This window comes from Urocampus carinirostris, chromosome 3, assembly GCF_059441175.1.
Source record: "Urocampus carinirostris isolate Australia breed hairy pipefish chromosome 3, RoL_Ucar_1.0, whole genome shotgun sequence".
Taxonomy (NCBI): Eukaryota; Metazoa; Chordata; class Actinopteri; order Syngnathiformes; family Syngnathidae; genus Urocampus; species Urocampus carinirostris.
Window position 1 is genome coordinate 3,122,486 of NC_142351.1, and position 27,068 is coordinate 3,149,553.

At 40.9% G+C, this 27,068-nt stretch overlaps 4 protein-coding genes and 1 pseudogene across 4 annotated transcripts in view; 3 read left to right on the plus strand and 2 right to left on the minus strand.

Annotated features, from left to right (window-relative positions):
• Window positions 1-27,068, minus strand: part of LOC148368316 (uncharacterized) — a 310,091-nt gene that overhangs the window by 174,071 nt on the left and 108,952 nt on the right. The gene's annotated exons all lie outside the window — the stretch shown is intronic.
• On the plus strand, window positions 828-964 carry LOC148368329 (U2 spliceosomal RNA; annotated as a pseudogene).
• On the plus strand, window positions 2,206-4,418 carry LOC148368330 (uncharacterized). Its single transcript, XM_088330390.1, has one exon. It carries the CDS (start codon window positions 2,511-2,513, stop codon window positions 3,270-3,272), a length of 762 nt encoding a protein of 253 aa, XP_088186516.1. The 5' UTR covers window positions 2,206-2,510; the 3' UTR covers window positions 3,273-4,418.
• Window positions 10,429-16,964, plus strand: LOC148368331 (uncharacterized). Its single transcript, XM_088330365.1, has 2 exons — window positions 10,429-10,699; window positions 14,585-16,964. The coding sequence occupies exons 1-2, from the start codon at window positions 10,588-10,590 to the stop codon at window positions 15,892-15,894; spliced, it is 1,422 nt and encodes a 473-aa protein (XP_088186491.1). The 5' UTR covers window positions 10,429-10,587; the 3' UTR covers window positions 15,895-16,964.
• Window positions 18,696-26,170, minus strand: LOC148368332 (uncharacterized). The gene is made up of 2 exons (XM_088330345.1): window positions 25,871-26,170; window positions 18,696-21,723 (listed from the first exon to the last, which is right to left on the minus strand). The coding sequence occupies exons 1-2, from the start codon at window positions 25,977-25,979 to the stop codon at window positions 20,219-20,221; spliced, it is 1,614 nt and encodes a 537-aa protein (XP_088186471.1). The 5' UTR covers window positions 25,980-26,170; the 3' UTR covers window positions 18,696-20,218.

A 27,068-nucleotide genomic window follows, 5' to 3' on the forward strand; every position in this document is an offset into this window, starting at 1 on the left:
GTTATTTTGCGCCTTGGTTTTTCTACACGCTTCTTGCGACCCTGTTGACTATTTTGAATGTAACGCTTGATTGTTCGATGATCACGCTTCAGAAGCTTGGCAATTTTAAGAGTGCTGCATCCCTCTGCAAGATATCTCACTATTTTTGACTTTTCAGAGCCTGTCAAGTCCCTCTTCTGACCCATTTTGCCAAAGGAAAGGAAGTTGCCTAATAATTATGCACACCTGATATAGGGTGTTGATGTCATTAGACCACACCCCTTTTCATTACAGAGATGCACATCACCTGATATGCTTAATTGGTAGTAGGCTTTCGAGCCTATACAGCTTGGAGTAAGACAACATGCATAAAGAGGATGATGTGGTCAAAATACTCATTTGCCTAATAATTCTGCACTCCCTGTATATTAAACGCTGAGAAAGACCAATTTCAAATTCAAAATCAGTGTTAGGAGGACATTTTGAGACTTTGAGAAGAACTGGCGTTTAATCTCTTTTTAACATTTTTTTTGTTTTTTCCAAATCAAAGTAAATGAATTACCGTTATGTATACAAATGACTAGCCAAAAATCATCTATGTATAAAAATATAAAAAAACAAAACACTTGGTTAAAGGAAATTGGTCATCTGACGTCTACTAAAGTGTCTGTTTAGATCATGGAGGGCAAACTCAATTATACAGAGGGCCAGAACTCAAACCACACCTTTGGTTGCGGCATGAACAGGATAAATATGGATTGGTTATGACAGTACAGTGGTTATTTATTACAAATACCGGCCCATAGCAAGGCTTTGATGCTAGGTCCTTAGCTTGGCCTTTTAAGTCCTTAGCTTGGCCTTTTGTGTACTTTCTATGAAGTCACTATCTTTGATTTTTGCATTTCGGAGATGGAATATGAGCTTGCTCTGTCCACTCCACGCATCGGCCCGGTATTGCAGTACCTCCGGGAACGGTGCATTCGCAATGATCGCAGCAAGGCTATAGGGCTAGGACCTTAGCTTGGCCTTTTGGCTGAGAGTAAGTGTCCCGGCTCCTAGGCTTTGTAGCGTATTAAGAACTGACCGATAACGGATAATGGATAATGAATAACGAAGATAGATCAATAACCCTTAAAAACCCCTAAATGATAACTATATTGATTTGATAACTTGCAATGATCATGAATTAATCAACCTAAACCTAAAAATGATAATAACAACAATAAAAATAAACATAATATTTATAATAACAGTTATGATATAATAGCAACAATAACAACAAGGTAACTATTGTTTTAAATGCAGTATTTCCAATCTCACTCATATCCCATTTTCTTTATCCCTGTATTTCGCCGGTAATGTTTTTTTGTATTTAAATTTGAACACATGAATATTTAGACATTGTTTGATCTCATCTTGTAAATTATTCTGACTTGACATATAAATAAAGTATCTTTACATTTAAATAAAAGAAGTCATATTCTTTGGTAATCGCAAGGCAAATCAAGATTTTGAAGTCAAAATGGATGGTGCTGCAATGGACACTGTAACAGAAATTGAGTTTTTGGGGTGATAATAGACAATAAATGAAGCTGGAAAACACACATCTAAAAGCATTTCAATCATTAATAAAGCCAAATTCATTTTAAACTATAATGCATTGTATTTATGATATTGTTCTCTAGTTCTGCCATACTTAACATATTGTGCAGAAGTCTGGGGCAATCATCACAAAAGTTATCCTCCAAAAACCATACACAGGGTAGGATATCGGGATCATACGGACATTTTATTCCTGCGGTCCAAATGATTAAAATTAGATGATTTAGTCAAATTTTTCACTGCACAACTGCTATTTAAGGTCAACAAAAACATAGTGCCAGAAATGATTCCCTCCGAAAGAGGGAAATTATAACTTAAGGGGCTGTCGTAAATTAATCATCCCAAATGTGAAAACCACCAGGAAAAGTATGTGTGTGTCTGTGTGCAGAGTCTCACTTTGGAACAATTTCCAAGACGATCTGAACAAAGCCACTCTTTGCATCTACTGGTGATTTATCATACTGATTTCATTCCCAGAGGCCTAATACTTACTGATCAGCAGCGCTTAAGCCTTTAGAATTTTTTTACGTTTTGGCACTCTGGGACAATGCTTTTGAAAACGTAGATTACGGCACTGAACGAGTTGAGGGCAATACAAATAAATGTGACTTGTGTCTTGCAGACGTCAGCCCAAAATATCTTCCTACTGCACGACAGGAACCAGAGTTGCCTGACGTTAAAATTGAGGAGGAGGATCTGAAGCCTTATCACGTTAAGCAAGAAACAGAGGATGGGGAGCCTGTTCGCGTTAAAGAGGAGGACGATTTTCCAGTCTTGCTCGTGGCCGGGGTCTGTTCAACCAATATCCAATATCGAGGTCAACCTGAAGATAACGGTTGGCGGGAGCCTGGAAGCATCAGCTCCCGTCAACACGTGAAAACGGATGACGACGACACGTCCCACTCCGCAAACGCTGAAGCTGGTAACACATGTTCTCAGGTGGGAAAACGTTTCAAAGCAAGTCTTATATGAAGTTGCATATGAAATTCCACGCTGGGGAGAAGCCTTTTGCCTGCTCAGTTTGCGATAAAAGATTCATTACAAGTGGAAACTTAAAGAGTCACATTAGATCCCACACTGGCGAGAAGCCTTTCGCCTGCTCGGTTTGTGGTCAAAAATTCTCCCGAAATGGACCCTTGAAATCACACCAACTAACCCACACTGGCGAGAAGCCTTTTTCCTGCTCAGTTTGTGGTCTAAGATTAACCACGAGTTATACCTTAAAACGACACTTTAGAACCCACACTGGCGAAAAGCCTTTTTCCTGCTCAGTTTGCGGACAAGTATTCACTACAAATGGGGGCTTAAAGAATCACATTAGAACCCACACTGGCGAGAAGCCTTTTTCTTGTTTAGTTTGCGGTAAAAAATTCACCCAAAAGGGAACATTGAAATCACACCAACTAACCCACACTGGCGAAAAGCCTTTTTCTTGCTCAGTTTGTGGTCAAAAATTCCCCCGAAAAGAACACTTGAAATCACACCAACTAACCCACACTGGCGAGAAGCCTTTTTCCTGCTCAGTTTGCGGTCGAAGATTCAGAGAAAGATTGAGCTTAAAAAGGCACACTAAAACCCACACTGGCGAGAAGCCTTTCGCCTGCTCAATTTGTGGAAAAGCATACATCCAACGTGGGAACTTAAAGAAACACATTAGAACCCACAATGGCGAGGAGCCTTTGACCTGTTGACATTGTGGTAAAAAAAAAAAAAAATCATCCATATTGGACACTAAATATTACACACAAGAACCCACACCGGTGCAAAGACCTCTGCCTGCTCGGTTTGTGGTCAAACATTTACTGAAAGTGGGAGATTAAAAACTTGACAACGTATCACACAGGCTGTCTATTGGAACATAACTGCCACAAAACAATTTCCCCTCACCTTTTTCCAACCACTGACTTTGCCAACACATCAAAAATCCCACATTCATTCACAGGAAGTGAGCAGACTCCAGCAGTATAATAAAGATTTGAAACCCCAAAGTCTTCATATGGATTCAAACGATTCATGATTTGCGTATGTGTCATGTTTCTTGATAAATGATCTATTTCCTCGTGTGTCCGCATACAATTTTGCCTGTTGTCAACAACTATATTACCGTATTTTCCACACTATAAGGCGCACCGTGTTATAAGGCGCACCTTCAATGAATGATATATTTTACAACTTTTTCCATACATAAGGCACACCGCATTATAAGGCGCTATAAGTGCATGCTGGTTTAAGATCAGGTAATCGTGCAATTTTGTAATTGTAATCCTGTGCAGTCCTTGGAGACATTTTTGTGATTAAGGGCTATTTAAATAAATGTGACTTGACTTGGCTACAGGAGAGGATGTAGTTACGTTATGCAACCATTAGATGGTGCCATGCTAAAGGGAATGTCAACAAAACAGTCAGATAGGTCAGTCAGACTTTAATAGATAACAAACAAGCTTTCCACAACTCCATTCACTCCCAAAATGAATAAACAGCTGTTTCATTATTTATTATTATTTTTATTACAAATTAAAGAGAATCGTTGTTTAATATTTCCCAGGATGCACAGCGCACTTCTTCTTCTACGCATAAAACGGAGTTGGTGGCTGCTTCGTCTTAGTTGCGAGACCTTGCAATTCAATATTGATCCATATACCTGTATAAGGCGCACAGGATTATAAGGCGCATAGTCAGCTTTTTTAAAAAAAAATCAGCTTTTATGTGCGCCTTCTAGTGCGGAAAGTACGGTATTATAACAATAAGACCTTGGTCCCCAGGGTTGGGGCCTGTTCTCACCAGAGCCCCAAAGCTTGGAGATTCTGTGGTTTTCTCCGTCCCCGTCGTCCGGATGAGAACAATCCCCATTAAGTCCACCGCCAAAAGAGATAGGAACCTTTATTTCTTCATCTTCCTGGTTGGCCATTTTCTGCTTCTCACACACACCTCCCCTGAGGGACTTTTTGTTCTCAAAAGTACACTAAAAGGGTTAGTGCAACAACCTCTTTGATGTTTTGGGCAAATAATCCATGTTGGTACGCTATGAAAACAATCCCTGATCATTGAAATGAGTCTATCTTCAAACTGGGTTCATTCATCGGTACTGTTAACCTGTTGCATCGTTTCTTCCACCTTTCTAACACTGACTTGTGTCAACAATGTAGAATAGAAATTACTTTCATTGTCATTCTTTGTAACCCTGCACACAGAACGAAATGTCGATACACCTGACCCGTACAGTTAAACTGTAACGAGCCGATGAAGCCACACAGCCAAACGGGGGCGCCGCCATTTTAGACCCAAGTGCTGTGTTGTCATTAGGTGACCAAACCCCCCAATTCCAACCCTTAATGCCATTCTCGGAGCGGGGGCCCTACCATCTAGGCTATCGAGCTGGTGAATGTGCTTAATTCTTTCGTTTGATTCAATTTTCTTTGTCCTGTGAATAACACATAGTTTGTTAAAATCAAACTGCATGCATTATTTGTGGGTCGATGTTATTTTTCTTCTGGACTGATCAATCACTATCCATATCAACAAACTACAAAATCGATCATTTAAAGCTGAAAATGCATTGTGTTTAGAGTTGCATCCTTTATGATATATGCTAGACACAGACTGTTTCAAATTAATTCGTGTTGGAAACCGAAACCACCACCTGCTGACTGAATTCCTAACCACCAAGTTAGATTCTCATCTCATTAGCCATACCGCTTATCCTCATTAGGGTCGCGGGGGGGCTGGAGCCCATCCCAGCCATCTTCGGGCAGTGGGCAGGGGACACCCTGAACTGGTTGCCAGCCAGTCGCAGGGCACACGGGGACAGACAACTCATTCGCTCATTCACACCTAGGGACAATTTGGACCGGCCAATTCACCTGAAATGCATGTTTTTGGAATGTGGGAGGAAACCGGAGTGCCCGGAGGAAACCCACGCAAGCACGGGGAGAACATACAAACTCCGTACAGAAAGTCTGGAGCTGGATTTGAACCCATGACAGGTTCCCATGACATGAACTGTGCCGCACAAGAGCTAACCACTGCGCCGCCGTGCTGCCCCAAATTAGATTCTGGACCAAATAAATATAATTGAAAGCCATTTGGAATTTTTTTATTTTGGCCATAAAAAAAGTCAGAAATTCTGTTATGTGTGATGACTTTTGTGTTAGGTTCAAGTTTCCAACATTTATAATAAAACGCTCTGCAATATAGGACAAAGAGAATCGGTTCTTTATAATTAGTTACTTTATTAATCATCATATTGAGAGCCGCCGAGATTCTGCTGTTAGACATCTTTTCGCTCGCTCTGCCCTGCTTGCTGCGGTCTGGCTCGGCTCGGCTCTGGCTCTCCTCGAAAAACCTCCCTTCTAATATTCAGTTTTTGCCTTTGCTACGTAGAGTAAATCAGTCTTCTTTTGAAAGCCTGCTTTCCGGCCGATGATGGAAGGTTTCCTTTGTCCTGGGTAAGACTCCCTTTCCTTCCTGAGTTATGGCATGAAGAGGTCATTCCAGGTCAGGGTACATCCGTTGGTATGTGAGAACAAAACACAGTCTGTACATCAAAACAAAACTCATGGCCTTGGAGAGTAGTTTACAGGCTGAGAACTCTTCAAAATGGCTGAGAACACATATAACATATTAAATGTCAACTGTAGGATAAATACATTTCCATCATTTTGCCAGAACCGAAACTTAACTATATATTAAGTCACGACAAAACAGAAAAGGGACTTGGATTTTCCTGGACCAAAATGAAGTTGAGACTGAAAATCACCATGACCACATTGTAAGACAACATTAAACAGAAATATGAACTGTTAGTATATACAGCACGTGTAATTCATCCTGAAAGGGGGATATCACTTGTGAGGTCCCTTGTCAAGGTTTCTCTTTTTCCTCACTCCGAGGTTTTTGAGTTGTTCTTTGCCGGCATGTTGGTTTAAGATCAGGTAATTGTGTCCTTGTAATCTTGTGCAGTCCTTGAGACATTTTTGTGATTAAGGGCAATATAAATAAATTTGATTTGATTTGACGTGACCCGTCAGTAGCCCAATTTGTTCCCCCTTTAACAATCAAAACTAATAATGTTCAAATGAGTCCAAAGCTTCAACTCTTGGCATTCAAAATATCAAGATTTCCTAATCTACTCATCCCTGAAACTCTAAATCTGACGTAGCTCACCAAGGACATGGTCTTGCAGCCATGAAGTTCCACGATAGTGGGGAACATCCGCGTGAGTCAAGTGAATCCGAGCGTGTAAAAAGGTTTACTCCAAAACACACCATAATACCCATGGATAAAAAAAAATCGAATTAGTTATTTCACTCCATTAACCAAACACAAACTTTATTCTCCTAACAATGCGTGCATTTTTGTTGATATTAGAGGAAAAATATTGACAAGAGACAGGCTTTGTCACACGGGGGCAGATTCATTTTCTTAAATTATTCCTTAAGTGAATTCCATCGAATCTAGCCAAATTATTGTCAAATTAGTCTTGACGAGCCCTCCATCTTATCATCTCTGCTCCTGTCTGTCTGTCTTGTCTCTTCGTCCTTTGTGTTCCGTCCTTTTGACACGTCGGGGCATCGGCCCCTCCCATGGGCCTGCTGACTCCTCCCGTGGGCGTTCTGACTCCTCCCTTGGGGCGGGCCAGGTGCCAACATCACCTCCTCCTCGCCGGGAGACGCCTCCACGTCTGGAGGACTCACAACAAGAAAGCTTATCAGAAACCTCGTCTCCTTTTCCCGTGTCACCCCTTGTCCTCGTTCTAGTTTTTATGTAAACATAATTCTTGTCCAGGCCACACTGATCCCGAGCCCTGAATCCCTGTGAAAAATCCCCACTGCATTCAGCAAAATTTAATTTGTATTATATTAAATCCCTTATGGTCAATTCAATAAAATAAAAAATCCTTCAATATGAAGATGTCTCTATTGTATTCAAATTAAACCCTGAAATCAGTGTTCGTAACGCCACCAGTGATATATTTTACGCACAATTTTTATGAGCATGTATGCAGAATTGGGATAAACGCGGAACGATAATTTAAGCATTTACAACTCTCGCAATGTCCGAAAAAAAATGACCGAAATAAAATACACATTTTCAGAGATTTTCAGAGAACTGTAAACTGGTTTTCTACAAATAGCCACTTTTGGAAACACCTAAACATACCCGTAGGAAAATGTAAAATGCACTATTTAGTTTTTAAGTTTATATATCTATTTATATATCTATCTATATATTTATATATGTATATGTATATTTTTTTAATATTTTTTTTCCACTGGCTTGGGAAACTATTTGGCTCCCCTGAACTTTGTAACCTTTTGCCACATTTCAGACTTCAAACATATAGAAATAAAACTGTAATTTCTAGTGAAGCATCAGCAATAAGTGGGACACAATCATGAAGGTGGAACACACTTTATTTGTTATTTTAAAATTTTTAACAAATAAAAAACAAAAGAGCGGGCGATTCAGCCTCATTGAGTTAATACTTTGTAGCGCCACCTTTTGCTGCGATGACAGCTGCAAGTCACTTGTGGTATGCATGTCGAGAAACTGATATTTTGACCCATTCCTCCTTGCAAAACAGCTCAAGCTCAGTGAGGTTGGATGGAAAGTGTTTGTGAACAGCAGTTTTGAGTTCTTTCCACAGATTCTCAATTTGATTGAGGTCTGGACTTTGACTTGGCCATTCTAACACCTTGATATGTTTTTGGTGAACCATTCCATTGTAGGTTTTGCTTTATGTTTTGGATCATTGACTTGTCGGAAGACAAATCTCCGTCCCAGCCTCAGGTCTTTTGCGGACTTCATCAGGTTTTCTTCCAGAATGGTCCTATATTCGGCTCCATCTGGCGACCAACATTTTACACTGCATTTAAATGTGATTCCTGTCCAAACCAATCAGAATGCGCTTTTGTGCACGTGTTTTATTCTATCCTCCTATCAGAAATCTATGAAAGAGGTTCACGCTTCTGTCGGTGGGATTACTTCATAGCGATCAAAGGGCGCAATTTTGCCTTGTTTCAATGTGCGTACTTTTCTTTAACAAGCGAGTTTGATTGTCACTAAATTATAATAACAGGGCAATTAAAATAATATTGCATTGTATGTAATAGTGCAATGAAAATAACATGGCAAGTTCTGTGAGCTTGAAAAGACAAATCTTTCCTTGATAAAATAACATTGTGTATCATTTAGCGCAGGCATGTCCAAAGTTTTTTTGACTGACCTGCGGCTTCTGTCCTAAAATTATTAGTATGTGGCCCGCCAGTAATGTTGACGGCAGTATAAAATACATTTGTACAAAACAAAACAAAAAGCACCATTTCGCCAGATGACGACAGTAGCGGTGGGCATCAATCTTAAGGGCCGCCTTGCCCTTGGCAATCAATGAAAATTTTAGCCCACCCCATTTCCGACATGGTGACTGTAAATTCAAAAAGGAAAGTTGACTGTGAGGGCCGCCCCTTCCTAAGCAATTGAAAGATTTTTTCACCAAAGTCTGAAACATTTGCGTCTGCCTATTTTGCCAAATGACTGTGGCTCGTTTTAAATAATAGAAAACCAAGAGGCAATGCCTTACCAAATATCCTGACTACAAAAAGCTAACTAAAGACGCATGCTGGGAAAAGGTTAAGCGACAAAAAGCTGTTTTAACAGCACGGCGGCGCTTTTTCATGAGAGCCAGGGTGTGAAATGAAAACGCCACAAAGACGAGATACGAGGCGGTGACGCTGATCGCCATGCACCGCATGCCTCTGACGGAGGCAGAATTTTTAAAAGACTGTTCAAATAATACCAGGCTTAAAAGTCGGACCTCACACATTTTCAGCTTAACAAATCTGCCCCCGCTTTCTAAAAATGTGGACACCCCTGATTTAGCACCCCCGGGTTTTTAAAAAAAAACTTATTTTGAAAAAAAAAATTGAGTGAATTAAAAATCACGAAAACTGACGAGGGGCGGTAATGCACCAAATAATGGATGCTAACTGCCGTTAAACTTGAAGAAGAAGAGTATACCACAGGTATAGAGAGGACATGGTAGGACGCGCTTGTGCGAGCCTAAGCTAGTCGGGTCAAAGTATCAGAAAGTTCCATTACATGTGGACGCAGCCGAAAAAAATCTAAATGAGAGTGCCGTTAAATGAACTTGCCATGAATACACTCAACACTGTAACATAAAGCCCCAAAAACCTGGATTGGACTTTCAAAGGTAAAAGTGGTTTTGCCTCGATTTTTGTCATTATTCAATTGTGTTGAAAGCTCCAGTCCTTCGTAGTTGACATTGTTTAAAAAATAAAAATAAAGTTGTGTCACAATGCCAGATTCACTTCTCTTGATTTACGAAGTAAAAGTACAAGAAAAAATCGTGTAAAACGGTCCTTTCTATGGTTTCCGGAGCTGTGTTTTAACACTTCACCTGGCAAGTGATCACAATCTATACGGTCACTTCAGTGACGTAATCTTTTTTCGAGTCTCAAAATATCCTCATAACACTGATTTTGAATTTGAAATAGGTTTTTCTCAGCGTTTTAGAGACAATGTTATTTCATTTCATTTTACAATGTTAAACTTCTATAATGGTTTATAAATTGTTGTTTTAATAACGTAGTTTATTTTAAGGACTAATTTATTAGTTTTTTTTTCAAGCTAATTTTCCGTAACGTTGATAACAAAATGTTATCCTCATGAAAATCAGTTTTAAATTGAGCATGTTGTGATTTCTTTTCAATGTACATCCATTGCGCGAAGTTGCCCTGACCAAAATGGCCACCACGTAGGCACGTGAGTGAGTGAGCTGCAGTCGTCTATATCTGTGTCCCACAATCCATTGCGGTGGGGTTTCGAATGTGAAGGTGTCATGGCTGCCGAACAAGAGAATGTCGAGAAAGTCCTGTAGTCGACTTCAAACGACGTAAACTCGACAGAAGTATCACTTTGCGGTCCTTTCCGAAGGTCTGTCTTGTTTACTCCCGAGTTGGAGCGTTTTTTCGTTCAAACTTGGAGAAAATGTGCTCCAGTGGGGAAGAAGGACCTCTCCAAGAGAAGCTTCGGGGAGCCAAAGAGGAGACAGAGCGAGAACGTCGACGTCCGGACGCTGTTTCCAAGCAGCTCGGGGCAGGTCCGACATTTTCGATTCTGCTACAGTGACAATGCTTCCCAAACTTTTGCAGGCTAGCGAAAAAAAATCTACTATTCAAAGATAGAAAGAATAGTGGTTTTAAATACAGTTTTTTTCAGCGTTTCACGGCAAATGACTCATTTTTCACCTTGAGCAAATACTAAAAGTGCAGCAAATGAAATGAGGCTCTCGAGTGACTCATATAAAGTAACATGAAAACTTATATGGCTCCCTGAAATTTTTCACTCAAACTAAAAAGCAAAAGTGAATAAAATGAAGTTTAGCATCAACTCGTATGAAGTTGGATAAAACCTCAATAGTTCCCTGATTTTTATACGATAAAAAATGATAAATACCAACATGACTTAAAACAAAAAGTGCACTGCAATTTCAACTGAGCTTTGGAATCAAAAAGTCTAGGCACTCCCGTTTCAGAGCTGGATTGACGAACAAGTGTTATGGTATCCGCTTTAGTGTGCTTTTTACGCTCTCTCTCAATAGCAAACACACACACTAATGTTATGATAAGAGCTAATATAGCAGTCCCCACCTGAAATTCCCTCCTTCAAACAAGTTAACTAGAATTTTGAAGCTATTTCTAAATCTCACACACCACCACTGGCAACAGTCCCTTCCCAAGGTTTCTTCATTTTCTGCATCCTGACCATTTTTTGAGTTTTTCTTGCCTCCATGTAGCTTTCAGATCAGGTTGATGTTGCAAAGGTGTTCCACGCGTCCCTTTTGTGAGTTTGTGTGATTAAAAGCGTCACAAATAAATGTGATTTGACTTGTGTGACATTGGTAAAGAATATCTCCCTACTGCGTGGCAGGAACCAGAGTGTCCAGGGACTGTTTACAAGATACTCCAAATTGTGTTGAACAGAGCAGGTTGGTTGTTTTACTTTCTGCAACGTCCTTATTTTGGAGGGAACATCGTTGGGCGTCGCCCCAAAAAATACTCAGGGAGGAGATGTGGCAAAAAGGGAATGCTCCTTATTGCATTGCTCGAAACCACTCGTGATGGCTGCCCGCCCCCGGCTCATGACTTCCGCCAGATGTCTACACACAATAGGCTATTGTCAGCTCCAAGACCGCTTTAAGTTCATTTCAGGTTCAACTTTCCTTATCCTGAGTTATTATCTGCTTTCCACAACACTTGACATCTCATATTTGGCCGTCGACGTCCACCGCACTTTCCTTTCGAATAAGGTCCGGGCTTCTTTCTCGCTCATTCTTTCAAAATATGGACCTTATTTCTAAATCAGTCACGTGCGCTTGGGCCGTTTCGAAGACGACATATTTGCCTCAGGGTGAATATTTTTCATATTCGCAAATCTTTTTTACATCGGCGATCACCGTCTGTTTTTTTTTTTTCCTCGACTGAATTGTCGAGAAATTGACGTCGACGCGTAGCGACGCGCAAACTAAAGCGGACCTTCTATTAGGTGGTCATCATGGCGGCGCAACGTTTAGTTTCAAAACAGCGCTTCAGTATATTGATGTTGTGTTGTTTCACACCTTAAAGGCGCAGTCTCCCAAGTCGGTTTATTTTGGGTTTATACCGAGTGACAGCGGTAAGTAGGGCTGCACGATGAACCGAAATGGAATCCATATCGCGATGTTACATAGTGCGATAGCGTAAATTCAAACCACTGCGTTTTTTTTCTGACAATTCAATAATAATCATTATATACTATTTAAAAAAACTGGAAAAAATATGGCATCAGGGGCGTGGCTTTGCAATGGATTCAAAGTTATTTAACGGGGAGGAAGCAAAATATGAAGTTGTCATCTGAATACTTGGACATCTGTTGTGGAGTACCACAGGGTTCTATCCTGGGTTCAAAGTTATTTAATTTATATATTAAGGATATTTTTAACGTTTTAAAACTATTAAAGTTTGTAATATTTGCAGACGACACTAACATTTTCTATTCCAATGATAACTATATTGATTTGGTAACTTGCAATAATCATAAAGTAATTAACCTAAAAGTATGGATGGATATAAATAAATGATCTTTAAATTGAAATAAAACCAAAGTCATATTCTTTGTTAATCGCAAGGCAAATAGAGATTTAGAAGTCAAAATGGATGGTGCTGCAATGGACGCTGTAACAGAAATTAAGATTTTAGGGGTCATAATAGGCTCTATATGAAGCTGGAAAACACACATCAGACACATACAAACTAAAGTATCTGAAAGCATTTCAATCATTAATAAAGCCAAATTCCTTTTAAACTATAATGCATTGTATTTATGATATTGTTCTCTAGTTCTGCCATACTTAACATATTTTGCATAAGTCTGGGACAATCATTCCAAAAGTTGACTTCAGCCCCATTTTGTCCTCCAAATCGTGCAATTAGAACCATACACAGGGTAAGATATCGGGATCATACGCACATTTTTTTTCCTGCAGTCCATATGATTAAAATTAGATGGTTTAGTCACATTTTTCACTGCACAACTGCTATTTAAGGTAAAAAAAAACATAGTGCCAGAAATGATTCCCTCGGAAAGAGGGAAATTATAACTTAAGGGGCTGTCGTAAATTCATTCAGATTCAGATTCAGATTCAGATCTACTTTATTGTCATTCTAGTACACGTGTATACAGAACGAAATGTCGATGGATCTGACTCCCACAGTTTCCCTCAGTGTCCTTCAGTGTACAGATATAAATAAAGCTGTATTGTGTTATTTACCATAGTGCCGATAGTGCAAGAAGAGACGCTAACCAGATGTGCAAGATGGGCAGTCAGGTTAACAAGTCAGGTACACAGTACCATTATATTGTAAACAATAACACTGTAAGTAATAACACTGTAAGTAACAATAGTGCAGAGATCAAATGTGCAAGGAGTGGCCAGCTATAAAAAAACTGCCACTAGTGCAAAAGTCAAATTAGCAGCCGTTTAGATTTAAGTTAACTATATGTTAGATTGACCATTTAACAGTCTAATGGCCAGGGGGACTAGACTATTGCGGAGCCTGGTGGTCCTGCACCGCACACTGCAGTACCTCTTCCCAGAGGCTAGCAGAGTGAATAGTCCATGATGGGGGTGAGAGGGGTCCCCGGTAATGTTCTTAGCATGGGATAAGCAGCGCTTCTGGCCAATGTCCTGAATGGAGGGAAGTGTAGTCCCGATTATTTTCTCCGCTGTCCTCGTTACCCTCCTCACACTACCCCAGTCGGTAGCGCTGCAGCCTCCACACCACACAGAGATACAGCTGGTCAGGATACTCTCTATGGTGCCCCTGTAGAATGTGATGAGGGATGGTGGGGGCAGGTGGGCTCTCCTCATCCTCCGCAGGAAGTACAGGCGCTGCTGTGCCCTCTTAACCAGAGATGCAGTGTTCACGGACCAGGTGAGTTTGTTTGTGATGTGCACCCCTAGGAACTTGATACTGCTGACAACCTCCACAGCCTTGTTGTTGATGCAAAGTGGGGCATGGTTGGGCTGGTTTTTCCTAAAGTCGACAATGATCTCTTTAGTCTTGTCAACATTCAGGACCAGGCTGTTGTCCTTGCACCAGCCCACCATCTGCTCCACTTCCTCTCTGTAGGCCAGGTCGTTGTCGTCCCTGATCATCCCAAAGGTGAGAACAGTCAGGAAAGGTATGTGTGTGTCTGTGTGTGGAGTCAGTCAAGCTCTGGAACAATTTCCAAGACGATCTTAACAAAGACACTCTTAGGATCTAGTGGTGATGATTTATCATACTGATTTCATTCCCAGAGGCCTAATACTTAGTGTTTAGCAGCGCTTAAACCTTTAGGATTTTTTTACATTTTGGCACTCGGGGACAATGCTTTTGCAAACGTAGATTACGGCATGAACGAGTTGAGGGCAATACAAATAAATGTGACTTGTGTCTTGCAGACGTCAGCCAAAAATATCTTCCTACTGCGCGGCAGGAACCAGAGTTGCCTGTCGTTAAAATTGAGGAGGAGGAAGATCTGAAGGCTTATCACGTTAAGCAAGAGACAGAAGATGGGGAGCCTGTTCGCGTTAAAGAAGAGGACGATTGTCCAGTCCTGCGAGTGACCGGGGTCCGTTCAACCGTCAAAGATCAAGGTCAACCTGAAGATAACAGTTGTCGGGAGCCTCTAAGCATCAGCTCCCCTCAACACGTGGAAACAAATGACGACAACTCGCAGTCAGAAGGTGGTAACAAATGTTCTCAGTGTAGGAAAACGTTTCGACACAAGTCTTGTATGAAGTTGCATATGAAATTCCACGCTGGCAAGAAGCATTTTTCCTGCTCAGTTTGCGATAAAAGATTCACTCAAAGAGGAGACTTAAAGAGACACATTAGAACCCACACTGGCGAGAAGCTTTTTACCTGCTCAGTTTGCGGTAAAAGATTCACTGAAAATTGGAACTTAAAAATACACACCAGAACCCACACTGGGGAGAAGCCTTTTGCCTGCTCAGTTTGTGGTAAAAGATTCTCCCTCAAAGGAAACTTGAAATTACATCAACTAACCCACACTGGCGAGAAGCCTTTTTCTTGTTCAGTTTGTGGTAAAAGATTCACCCTAAATGGACACTTAAAATCACACCAACAAACCCACACTGGCGAGAAGCCTTTTTCTTGTTCAATTTGTGATCGAAAATTCACCCGAAATGAACTATTGAAATTACACCAACTAACCCACACTGGCGAGAAGCCTTTTTCCTGCTCAGTTTGCGATAAAAGATTCACTCAAAGAGGAGACTTAAAGAGACACAGTAGAACCCACACTGGGGAGAAGCCTTTTTCTTGTTCAGTTTGCGGTCAAAGATTCACTCAAAGAGGAGACTTAAAGAGACACACTAGAACCCACACTGGCGAGAAGCCTTTTTCTTGTTCAATTTGTGGAAAACGATTCTCATATAATTGTGACCTAAAATCACACCAAAGAACCCACACAGGTGAGAAACCTTTTTCCTGCTCAGTTTGTGATAAAATATTCACCCATAGTGGGGACGTAAAAAAACACATGAGAACCCACACTGGTGAGAAGCTTTTTACCTGCTCAGTTTGCGGTAAAAGATTCACTGAAAATTGGAACTTAAAAATACACACCAGAACCCACACTGGGGAGAAGCCCTTTTCCTGCTCAGTTTGCGGTAAAAGATTCAGCCACAGTGGAAGCTTAAAGAAACACATCAGAATCCACCCTGGTGAAAAACCTTTGACCTATTGACTTAGTGGGTAAAAATGTATCTATATCGGCACGAGAAATTACACACAAGAACCAACACTGGCGAGAAGACTTTTGCCTGCTCGGTTTGTGGTCAAACGTTTACTGAAAGTGGGGGCTTAAAAACTTGACCAAGTATCACACATAACTGCCACAAAACCATTTGCCCTCACCTTTTTCTAACCACTGACTTTGCCAACACATCAAAAAACCCACCTTTGTTCACAGGAAGTGAGCAGACTCTCCAGCTGTATAATAAAGATTTGAAACTCCAAAGTCTTCAGATGGATTCAAAAGATTAATGATTTGCCTATGTGTCATGTTTCTTGATAGATGATCTATTTTATCGTGTGTCGGCATAAAATTTTGCCTGTTGTCAACAATCATAATTATTATAACAATAAGATGGCCGACCAAGGTCCCTAGGGTCGGGGCTTGTTCTCACCAGAGCCACAAAGCTAGGAGAGCCTGTGGTTCTCTCCGTCCCTGTCGTCGGGATGAGAACAATCCCCGTGAAGTCCACCGCCAAAAGAGATAGGAACCTTTTTTTTCCATCTTCCTGGTTGGCCATGTGCTGCTTCTCACGCACTCCTCCCTTGAGGGACTTTTTGTTCTCAAAAGTTCACAAAAAGGGTTAGTGCAACAACCTCTTTGGTGTTTAGGTCAAATGTCCCATGTTGGCGCGCTATGAAAACAATCCCTGATCATTGAAATGAGTCTCTTATCTTCAAACCGGGTTCATTAATCAGTACTGTTAACCTGTTGCATCATTTCTTCCACCTTCCCCCTTAGTAACACTGAGTGCTTGTGTCAACAATGTGCTTTATTTCGTTCGATACAATTTTTTTGCCATGTGAATAAAACGTCGTTAAATAAAATCAAACTGAGTGCGTTATTTGTCGGTCGATGTTATTTTTCTTCTGGACTGTTCAATCATTATCCATATTTACGAACTACAAAATCGATCAATTAAAGCTGAAAATACTTATCATTTAAAGTTGGACCCTTCAAGATAAACGCTAGACACAGGCTATTTCAAATGAATTTGTGTTAGAAACCGAGAGCACCACCTGCTGACCGAATTGGTAACCGCCAAATTAGATTCCGAACCAAACAAATATAATTGAAAGCCATATGGTAATGTGTTGTTATTTTGGCTATAAAAGAGTTAGAAATCACGTTATGAGTGATGACTTTTGCCAGAACAGAAACTTAACGATGTGTTAAGTCAAAACAAAAAAGAAAAAGCACTTGGATTTTCCTGGACCAAAATGAAGTTGAGACTGGAAAGCACCATGACCACATTGTAAGACAGCATTAAACTGAAATATGAACTGTTCTAAGTATATATATAACTGCGGTGTCGCCGTCCTACCAAGGATCCACATTCAGGCTGGACTGGATGATGAGGCTTTTATTCCAATTGCTGCAATGAGCGACACAAAATACACGCACCATGTGGTCGGCACCCCCGCTGGTTCTCAACATCGTTAGCAGCACGCTGGAGACTGCTAACAATATCCGGCGTCCGGTCATAAAATCAGAGGCTAAACTAAACCTTACCCCACACCAGTGTAATGACCCTCAATCATGAGCAACACAAGGATGGACAGTCACTCGGTTTATATTTACAGATACAACACATGCTTTCTCGATGCCGTGAGCTCTACCAGACTTGCTATTCACATTAATCTTTTCGGCCAATTGCAGGCTTTGTTTTGTCCCTTTAGCCTATCCGAGCCTCCGAATAACTTTAGCCAATAGGGATCGATTCAACTTTTGATTGACACATCTTTTTCGGGCAATTGCAGGGTTTGTTTTGCTCCTTTAGTCTATCCGAGCCTCCGAAAAACTTTAGCCAATAGTGATCGATTCAAATAATGATTGACACATTGGTTAGCCGATGAAACGCCGGTATATAAATCCCAGGATACACCGCGGACTACTTTACGTTCGGGGGGAAAATCGAGTCAGCGGGTTCTTGCTTTAGTAGCAAGACTTTGCAACTTAATATTGATCCATAAATAAGGAACACTGTATTATAAGGCGCATGGTCAGCTTTTGAAAAAAATTAAGACTCTTAGGTGCGCCTTATAGTGCGGAAAATACGGTATTTTATATATATATATATATATATATAGCACTAGTAAATGGAAGGAGACCAAGAAGAAAGCTGCGATTGACGTGGATGGATGGTGTTATGAGTGCACTGCAGGAAAGAGGTCGAAATCTATTGGAATCTAGAGCTTTTGTGGGTGATAGGAAGGAGTGGAGAGGTGTTGTGAAAGGATATTAGGATGTGTTCCAAGGGATGGGCAGGGCATATGATGCAGCGGGGGTAAACCAGCGAAAGCTGTCGGGCCCTGCTGTTGAACAGAAGTGTGTTGTTTCACTCTGAGCCGAGTGACATGGCCGCTTCCTCGTGTCCCGTTTCATCCAGAGGGACGAAAGCATGACCAAATTAGGTGCCGAGGTGCCTCACTTGTTTGGGTTGGCCATGGTCCTCAAAATTTTGGGTGTGTTTTTTGCTACTTTTTCCCTTTTTTAATTTTCTTTGTTTTTGTATGTTTATCTTGCTGTCGGTCACCCCTCTTGAGGGATATGACCAGCGTAGATAGACAGTTTGTTGTAAAAGGATAGTGGGATGTTTGGACGTGTTCTAATGGGTGGGCAGGGCACCAGTATGATGCAACAGGGGTAAACCAGTGAAATCTCTCGGGCCCAAGGTAGATAGTTAGGTGGGTAGGTAGGTGGGTAGGTGGGTTAGGTAAGTAGGTGGGTAGGTGGATAGATGGATAGATGGATAGATGGATAGATAGATATATAGATAGATAACCGTGGTGTAGCCGTCCCACTAAGGATCCACATTAAGACTGGAGCATTTATTGAGGCTTTTATTTCAGTTGCATTATCAGCGTGCCGGACACTGAGCGACACAACATACACACACTATACAAACATATTTCAGCAGGAATTTGCAAGTTCTACGAACATTAAATCATCCAAACTGGAACACACAGAGATAGAGTTTTTTTTTCCTCGCCTGAATTAGTTTTTGCAATCTAATGCCTGCAAATGAGTGTAGCATGGGTGTCTTAACAGGTGAGACGATAGCTTGAAGCCTTACCTGGTACCATGAAAATTGGTACAAAATTGGATCCCAAATTCATAGATAGATAGATAGATAGATAGATACTTTATTCATCCCCGTAGGGAAATTCACACTTCCAGCAGTCTACCCCGTTGTTTATTAACAGATGAACATGATGCCCTAGGGGTGCTTGTAGCGGGTGACGTCACGCCAGTCCAAAAGTTCGACATTCCTGCAGCAGATGGAAAACTTTTCTTTGTGAAAATCCAGGGATACACCACCTCGTGTTAGCAAGTCCGCCTCCTCTCCGATTCCCCCCGGCTTTCGTGTCTCTGTTTAGCGGCGTTGAAGCCGGATTGCTCCGGGTGGCTACACGTTAGCGTCCGGAATGCTAAACATGAGCCACGTTTCCGCAAAACACAGCAACTGCGCTCCCTGTGCGCTTCGATGTTTTCCACCCGCACTCGATGATCTTATTTGGTCGTGAGTTCGCATTTACCATGTTTACGGATGGTACCGAAGACTTATAACGCCGCTAACCGCTTCTCTAGCTCCGGCTCTCCTTCCTCGATAGGCCCCTTCATCACGCCGGCACGAGAATTCTTCAGGGCAAGGAGTTGAAATTCCTTGTACACGCATTTATTGTGCGCTAAAACCCATGTCCATAGGATAGAAGTAATCCATAGTGTAGTTGTCAAAACGGGAAGAAAAAACACCGAAGATAGGAGCAGACAAATCAATTGGGCAGCTGCTGGAAAAGGCAGCCGCTCGTGGCAGCGCCGCTTTGATGAAAACTAAATAGTTGATTTTACACATTTATCGATGGGTATGTTTAGTTGTTTCCAAAAGTGGCTATTTGGAGAAGACCGGTTTACAGTTCGAAAACCTCTGCAAATGTATATTTCATTTCGGACGTTTTTGCTTAGACATTGCAAGAGTCGTAAACGCTTAAAAATATTGTTCCGCTTCCATCCCAATTCTGCATACATGCTCATAAAAATGGTGCGTAAAATATATCACTGGAGGCGTTACGAACACTTATCTCAAGGTTTCATTTGAATACAATTGACACATCTTCATATCAAGTTATGTTCCTATTGACGGCCTTTATGATACTTGGTTGATGAAGTGTTTTTAAGCTCCCACTTTCAGTGAATGTTTGACCACAAACTGAGCAGGCAAAAGTCTTCTCTGTAGTTTTCAAGTGCCGATATGGATGAATTTTTCACTAAAAAGTCAAACGGTCAAAGGTTTCTCAGCAGTGTGGGTTCTAATGTGTTTTTTTAGGTTCCTACTATCAGCGAATCTTTGACCGCAAACTGAGCAGGAAAAAGGCTTCTCGCCAGTGTGGGTTCTAGTGTGTAACTTCAAGTTTCTTTTGTGGGAGAATCTTTTATCGCAAACTGAGCAGGAAAAAGGCTTTTCGCCAGTGTGGGTTCTAAGGTGTCTTTTCAGGCTCCTACTATCAGCAAATCTTTGCCCGCAAACTGAGCAAGAAAAAGGCTTCTCCCCAGTGTGGGTTAGTGTGTGTTTTTTAAGGTTCCCATTCAGTGTGAATCGTATTCCACAAATTGAGCAGGCAAAAGGCTTGTCACCAGTGTGGGTTTTTTGGTGTGATTTTAAACTCCCATTCTGTGAGAATCGTTTTCCACAAATTGAGCAGGCAAAAGGCTTGTCGCCAGTGTGGGTTAGTTGGTGTAATTTCACGTGTCCACTTTGGGTGAATGTTTTACCACAAACTGAGCAAGAAAAAAGCTTCTCGCCAGTGTGGGTTCTAATGTGTATTTTTAACTTCCCACTTGTAGTGAATCTTTTATCACAAACTGAGCAGGAAAAAGGCTTCTCACCAGTGTGGATTCGAGTGTGTATTTTTAACTTCCCACTTGTAGTGAATCTTTTATCACAAACTGAGCATGAAAAAGGCTTCTCCCCAGTGTGCGTTAGTGTGTGTCGTTTTAAGGTTCGTCTCATGGTAAATCTTAGACCACAAACTGAGCAGGCAAAAGGCTTCTCCCCAGTGTGGGTTAGTTGGTGTGATTTCAAGCGTCCATTTCGGTTGAATGTTTTACCACAAACTGAGCAGGAAAAAGGCTTCTCGCTAGCGTGGGTTAGTTGGTGTGATTTCAAGTGTCCATTTCGGTTGAATGTTTTACCACAAACTGAGCAAGAAAAAAGCTTCTCGCCAGTGTGCGTCAGAGTGTGTCGTTTTAAGGCATGACTTGTGGTTAATCTTAGACCACAAACTGAGCAAGCGAAAGGCTTCTCGCCAGTGTGGGATCTAATGTGTCTCTTTAAGTTTCCACTTGTAGTGAATATTTTATCGCAAACTGAGCAGGAAAAAGACTTCTCGCCAGCGTGGAATTTCGTATGCGACTTCATATAAGACTTGTTTCGAATCGTTTTCCCACACTGAGAAGATGTGTTACAACCTTCCGACTGCGAGTCGCTTTCAGCGTTTGCGGAGTGGGACGTGTCGTCGTCTTCCGTTTTCACGTGTTGACGGGAGCTGATGCTCTGAGGCTTCCGCCAACCGTTATCTTCAGGTTGACATTGATCTTCGACAATTGAACGGACCTCGGTCACTAGCAAGACTGGAAAACCGCCCTCCTCTTTAACGCCAACAGGCTCCTCATCCTCTGTCTCTTGCTTAACGTGATAAGGCTTCAGATCCTCCTCCTCAATTTTAACAGCCAATACCTCTGGTTCCTGCCGCGCAGTCGGAAGATATTCTTGGCTGACGTCTGCAAGACACAAGTCACATTTATTTGTATTGCCCTTACCTCGTTCAGTGACGCATTAGTACGTTTTCAGAAGCATTGTCCCCGAGTGCCAAAACTTAAAAAAATTCTAAAAGCTTCGGCGCTGCTGATCAATAAGTATTAGGCCTATGAGAATTAAATCATCACGAGATGGTAGGAGTAGCTTTGACCAAATTATTTTGTCGACACTTAATGCCGCGTTTTGTTCCTGTATTTGCCGTATTACTTTGTATGGCGGTGAGTAGAAACGCAAAGATATAAGTACATACTGTTAACGGGTCACATCTTTAGTCCATCTAAAAAAAATGACCCATGGCCTTTTGTTGGGATAACGTATCGTAGGAACCTGCGATCACCATGACGACCTGAATCATGTGATCACGTCACCCGAGACATCAGGGGCTGAGAATTCTTGCAAAGTTATGCATAAGTTTAGTGTTCTTGCAATCAAATGTTATTTGTGTTTATGGAAAGTATTGTTTAGATATTCTAGGTATCGAAATATATATATCGAAAGATATTAAAAAAAAAACACCGAAGCGAAAACTTCTGCTTGAAATGCATTGTTTTTGCAAGGAGCCATTTTTCTCAGAAGTTTTCCGGGAAACAAGTATTTTCAAAAAACATGGCAACGTCATCAATTCAACTAAATAAACTGTGTTCTCATTAAAGATGACTGTTAAAGCTTTCTTTTGGTGTGCCCTATGCCTGTTTAGCTACATGCTAGATGTTCTATAGGCCATCAAAAATGAGTCAATATGGCCAACGTCAGCTAGCATCAACACTTCCCATTTGAGAGAAACGTCTGGCACTAATCAGAAAAAGTCACAGAGGGCTGGAAAGACCACCACGACAACATCCCATGATCTGAAACCTACGCGAGGGCCAGGAAAAACTAAAAAAATCCCAGCATGAGGAAAATGAAGAAACCTTGAGAAGGAGCCACACGTGAGGTCATCTCCTTGACAAAGGGTGTCGTTTGAATATATATATATATATATATATATATATATATATATAAAAGAAGCGTCTGTGCATGTTTCATCTTTTGATATTTCCTGCAATAAGATTTTGTTGATGAATGGTCCGGTAGCTGTTCATATCACTTGTTTTATGTTGATGAAGAATGGTTGATTGTGGTTGATCCTTGTGGTAAAAAGTTGACGACTTTTCCACAAGTCGCTCACATTCATTTTTTAGTTTATTGAAGAGCAAGAATGGCGAAAGATAAATTGGTAGGTTAGTGGCTCAGGAGGTAGAGCGCTCGTCTTGGGATCAAGAGATCGCAGTTCGAATCCCGGCTCCTCCGTGTTACATGTCGAAGTGTCCATGGGTAAGACACTGAACCCTTAATACCCCCAATAAGCAGGTTAGCGCCTTACATGGCTGCACGGCCGCTATTGGGAAATGTGAAGTACACTGTAAAGCGCTTTGGGAAGTCTTGACTTGAAAAGCGCTATATAAATGCAGATCATTTGATTTGATTTCATTTGATTTCATTATACGATTTCAATGTCTAACCATGTTGTGTAATTTGGACTGGAGTAAAACTACAGCTGTGATGGATATAAAAAAAATTGTTGTGCGAGTGATCAATCTTGGTGTGGCACACTGATTTACAAGGACATTTGAAAGTGGCACGCCACACCAAAAAGGTTGTCAAGTAAGGTCACATTTATTTATATAGCCCTTAATCACAAAAATGTCTCAAAGGACTGCACAACCTACACCTAACTCTAGCTGTAACTAGCCTCAATCCTATTTCGGATCACTAAATTCAATTTGAGACCAGAAAGAGGAGCCGAAGCCTTAGTTTTTCTAGCTCCGGCCTCAATCCTATTTTGGAACCTTAAAATAAGTTTAAAACCCTGATTTGAACAGTGCAGACCACCAGGCTCCGCAATAGTCTAGTCCCCCTGGCCATTAGACTGTTAAATGGTCAATCTAACATATAGTTAACTTAAATCTAAACGGCTGCTAATCTGACTTTTTGCACTACTGGCAGTTTTTTTTTATAGCTTGCCACTCCTTGCACATTGCTCTCTGCACTATTGTAATTACAGCGTTATTGTTACAGTGTTAATGTTACTGTGTACCTGACTTGTTAACCTGACTGCCCATTTTGCACATCTGGTTAGCTACTCTTCTTGCACTATCGGCACTATGGTAAAATACTATACGTAGCCAAAATACAATACAACATTATTTATATCTGTACATTCAAGGAAACTGTGGGGGTCAGATGCATCGACATTTCGTTCTGTATACACATGTACTAGAATGACAATAAAGTAGATCTGAATCTGAATCTGAATCTGAAGCCCAAACCCTATTCCGGAACCTAACCTGTTATGCCGAGAAATGCACCCCTACCGAATTTTGCATCCCGTAGCTACTATAACCTCTTTGACCTGGTTTTATCTGACTTTTATATCACTTTTCGGGAATGTAATGGCGAACAGATATTTCCATAATGATAATGATCCATATTGTTAGAATGTGATATGCTGAAATTTTGAATGTGTTTAATTGCTATTAAAATTGTCAATAAAATTGTTCAAACCAAAAAATAACAAAAACCACTTCGTCTTGCATTTGTTGGGAATGTAATACAACTTAAACCATTCCCTTGGGTAAGACACTGAACCCCTAATACCCCCAATAAGCAGGTTAGCGCCTGACATGGCTGCACGGCCGCTATTGGGAAATGTGAAGCACACTGTAAAGCGCTTTGGGAAGTCTTGACGTGAAAAGCGCTATAGAAATGCAGATCATTTCATTTCATTTCATTCCGTATTTGTATTTGATGTGAGTGTAATCCAGGGATTGGGAACCTTTTTGACTCAAAGAGCCATAAAAGGAAAATATATGTTATTTTGGTAAAGGGCCACACCATATTATGAGACAAATTGACTCAATTGCTAAACCCGCGCCCCAGACAATAGCTTAGTCTTCAGCACATTTATTTTTGATGATTTAATAAAAATGATGAAAAGAGAATAATGCCAGAGCCCGTGTCCCAAAATCAACAAACATACCACTTTAAACTTGTCTCTTTCTTGCAATGACTCAAAATCGGTGAAACTCATTTTGACCCTTTTTTTCATACATATTGGTTTCAAAGCCAGATGCAAGCAGTTATTTTGTAAAAACGTCACAACATTCTGCAAACAGGGAGCCTGATGTGCTTACCTTTGGCGCAGACGGCGTAGCGCGAGAGACGGGAGGGAGTGCTTGCACTTTTTGCATAGCTCCACACATCCCTCCCACTCACCCAATCAAATAACTTTAAATTCTCTTTCCGGTGTTTTGGTGTATTTACAGTTTGTTCTGTGGATTCATCATAAGGTATCTGAACACTGAACACAGATTTTACAGTGAGCTTTTATATAAATGATTCTTTAGCGAGTGTTTTTTTTTTTTGGGTGTCACACCTTAACTGTAAATTGTAGTAAAAAACGTGCCCTATATATTCTGTGCAGTACTGCTTTGAAATTCAGCTTTCGTTTGGCTTTGCGTGTATCTGAACAGGCTTATTGGCTCAAGTTTTGAACGAGATGGAGAAAATTTGCATGCAATCAAATTTGTCTCTGAGCCACAGGTACTCATAGAGAGCCACCTATGGCTCGCGAGACATGGGTTCCCGACCCCTGATGTAATCAAACGGTAATATAAATCACTTTTGAGCAGGTAACATAAACGTCTCCCGTTTATCTGTTGATGATTTGACAGTTCATTTCAACATAATAAGCTTTATGGTAGCGAGCATAACAGTTTCAAAACGAGCAATTTGAGTCGAAAAAGGCAAAATAAACACGTTACCTGCTCAAAAGTGGTTTATATACGGTGTGCATTACTGTTCGATTACATTCACAACAAATACAAAGACTGAAATGGTTTCAGTTGTATTACATTTCCAACAAATGCAAGACGAAGTGGTTTTGGTTATTTGTTCGCAATTACATTCCCAAAAAGTGAGGTAAAATTGAGATAAAACGAGGTAAAAGTGGTTATAGTAGCTACGGGATGCAAATATCGGCAGGGACGCATTTCTCGGCATAACACCGGCCACCACCCACTGGTAACGCCCCTGATGCCAAGTATGTAGCAGCAGCGAAAAATGACGGACCTGCCCCGAGCTGCTTAGAAACAGCGTCCGGTAGTCGACGTTCTCGCTCTGTCTCCTCTTTGACTCCCCGAAGCTTCTCTTGAAAAGGTCCTTCCCAACTGGAGCACATTTTATCCAGCTTTCAACAAAAAACGCTCCAACTCGGGAGTAAAAAGAACAAACCTTCGAAAAAGACCGCAAAGTGATACTTATGTCGAGTTTACGTCGTTTGAAGTCGACTACAGGACTTTCTCGGCATTCTCTTGTTCGGCAGCCATGACACCTTCAACTTCGAAACCCAGCCGCAATGAATTGTGGGACAAAGATACAAACAGACGACTGTATTGGTCGTCGTGCTGTAGCAGCCCACTAACTAGCGTGCCTACGAGGCGGCCATGTGCGCGCAATCGCTGGACATTGAAAAGAAATCACAACCTGCTTATTTTATTCATATTTTCCGTTTTTTTTTGTTCAAATTTTTATTTCGATAGTTTTGATAGGAGATATTTTTATGGAGAGCAACAATTTTTAATTCAATTAATGTTTAAGTTTGTCTATTCTGGAATAATATTCCTGAACGTTTTAAATTCATATTTATTTATTTATCTTCAAAAGGAAAGCGTATTACATATCTATCTTGTTCATCCCACGACCAAAGGTGTGGTTTGAGTTCTGGCCCTCTGTATAATTGAGTTTGAAACCCCTGATCAATACAGACCCTTCAGTACACTTCACATGACCAATTTCCTTTAACTTTTTGTTTTTTGTTTGTTGAATTTGAAATAGGTCTTTATATACAGTGTTAAAATGTAACTTCTATAATTGTTTATAAATTGTTGTTCTAATAACGTAAGTTTTTTCAACGAATACTTTTTCAGTTTCTTAAATGTTTTCAATCTAATTTGCAGTACTGTTGATAACAACAAGTTACCCACATAAAAATCAGTCTTAAAATGAGCAGTTTGTGATTTATTTTCAATGTCCATTGCACAGTATCCCCGACCAAGATGGCCGCCACGTAGGCACGCTAGTTACCGGTTCGCTACAGCACGCCGACCAATCCAGTCCTCTGTTTGTATCTTTGTCCCACAATTCATTGCGGGGGTGTTTTGAAGGAGAAGCTGTCATGGCTGCCGAACAAGAGAATGTCGAGAAAGTCCTGTAGTCGACTTCAAACGACGTAAACTCGGCAGAAGTATCACCTTGCGGTCCTTTTCGA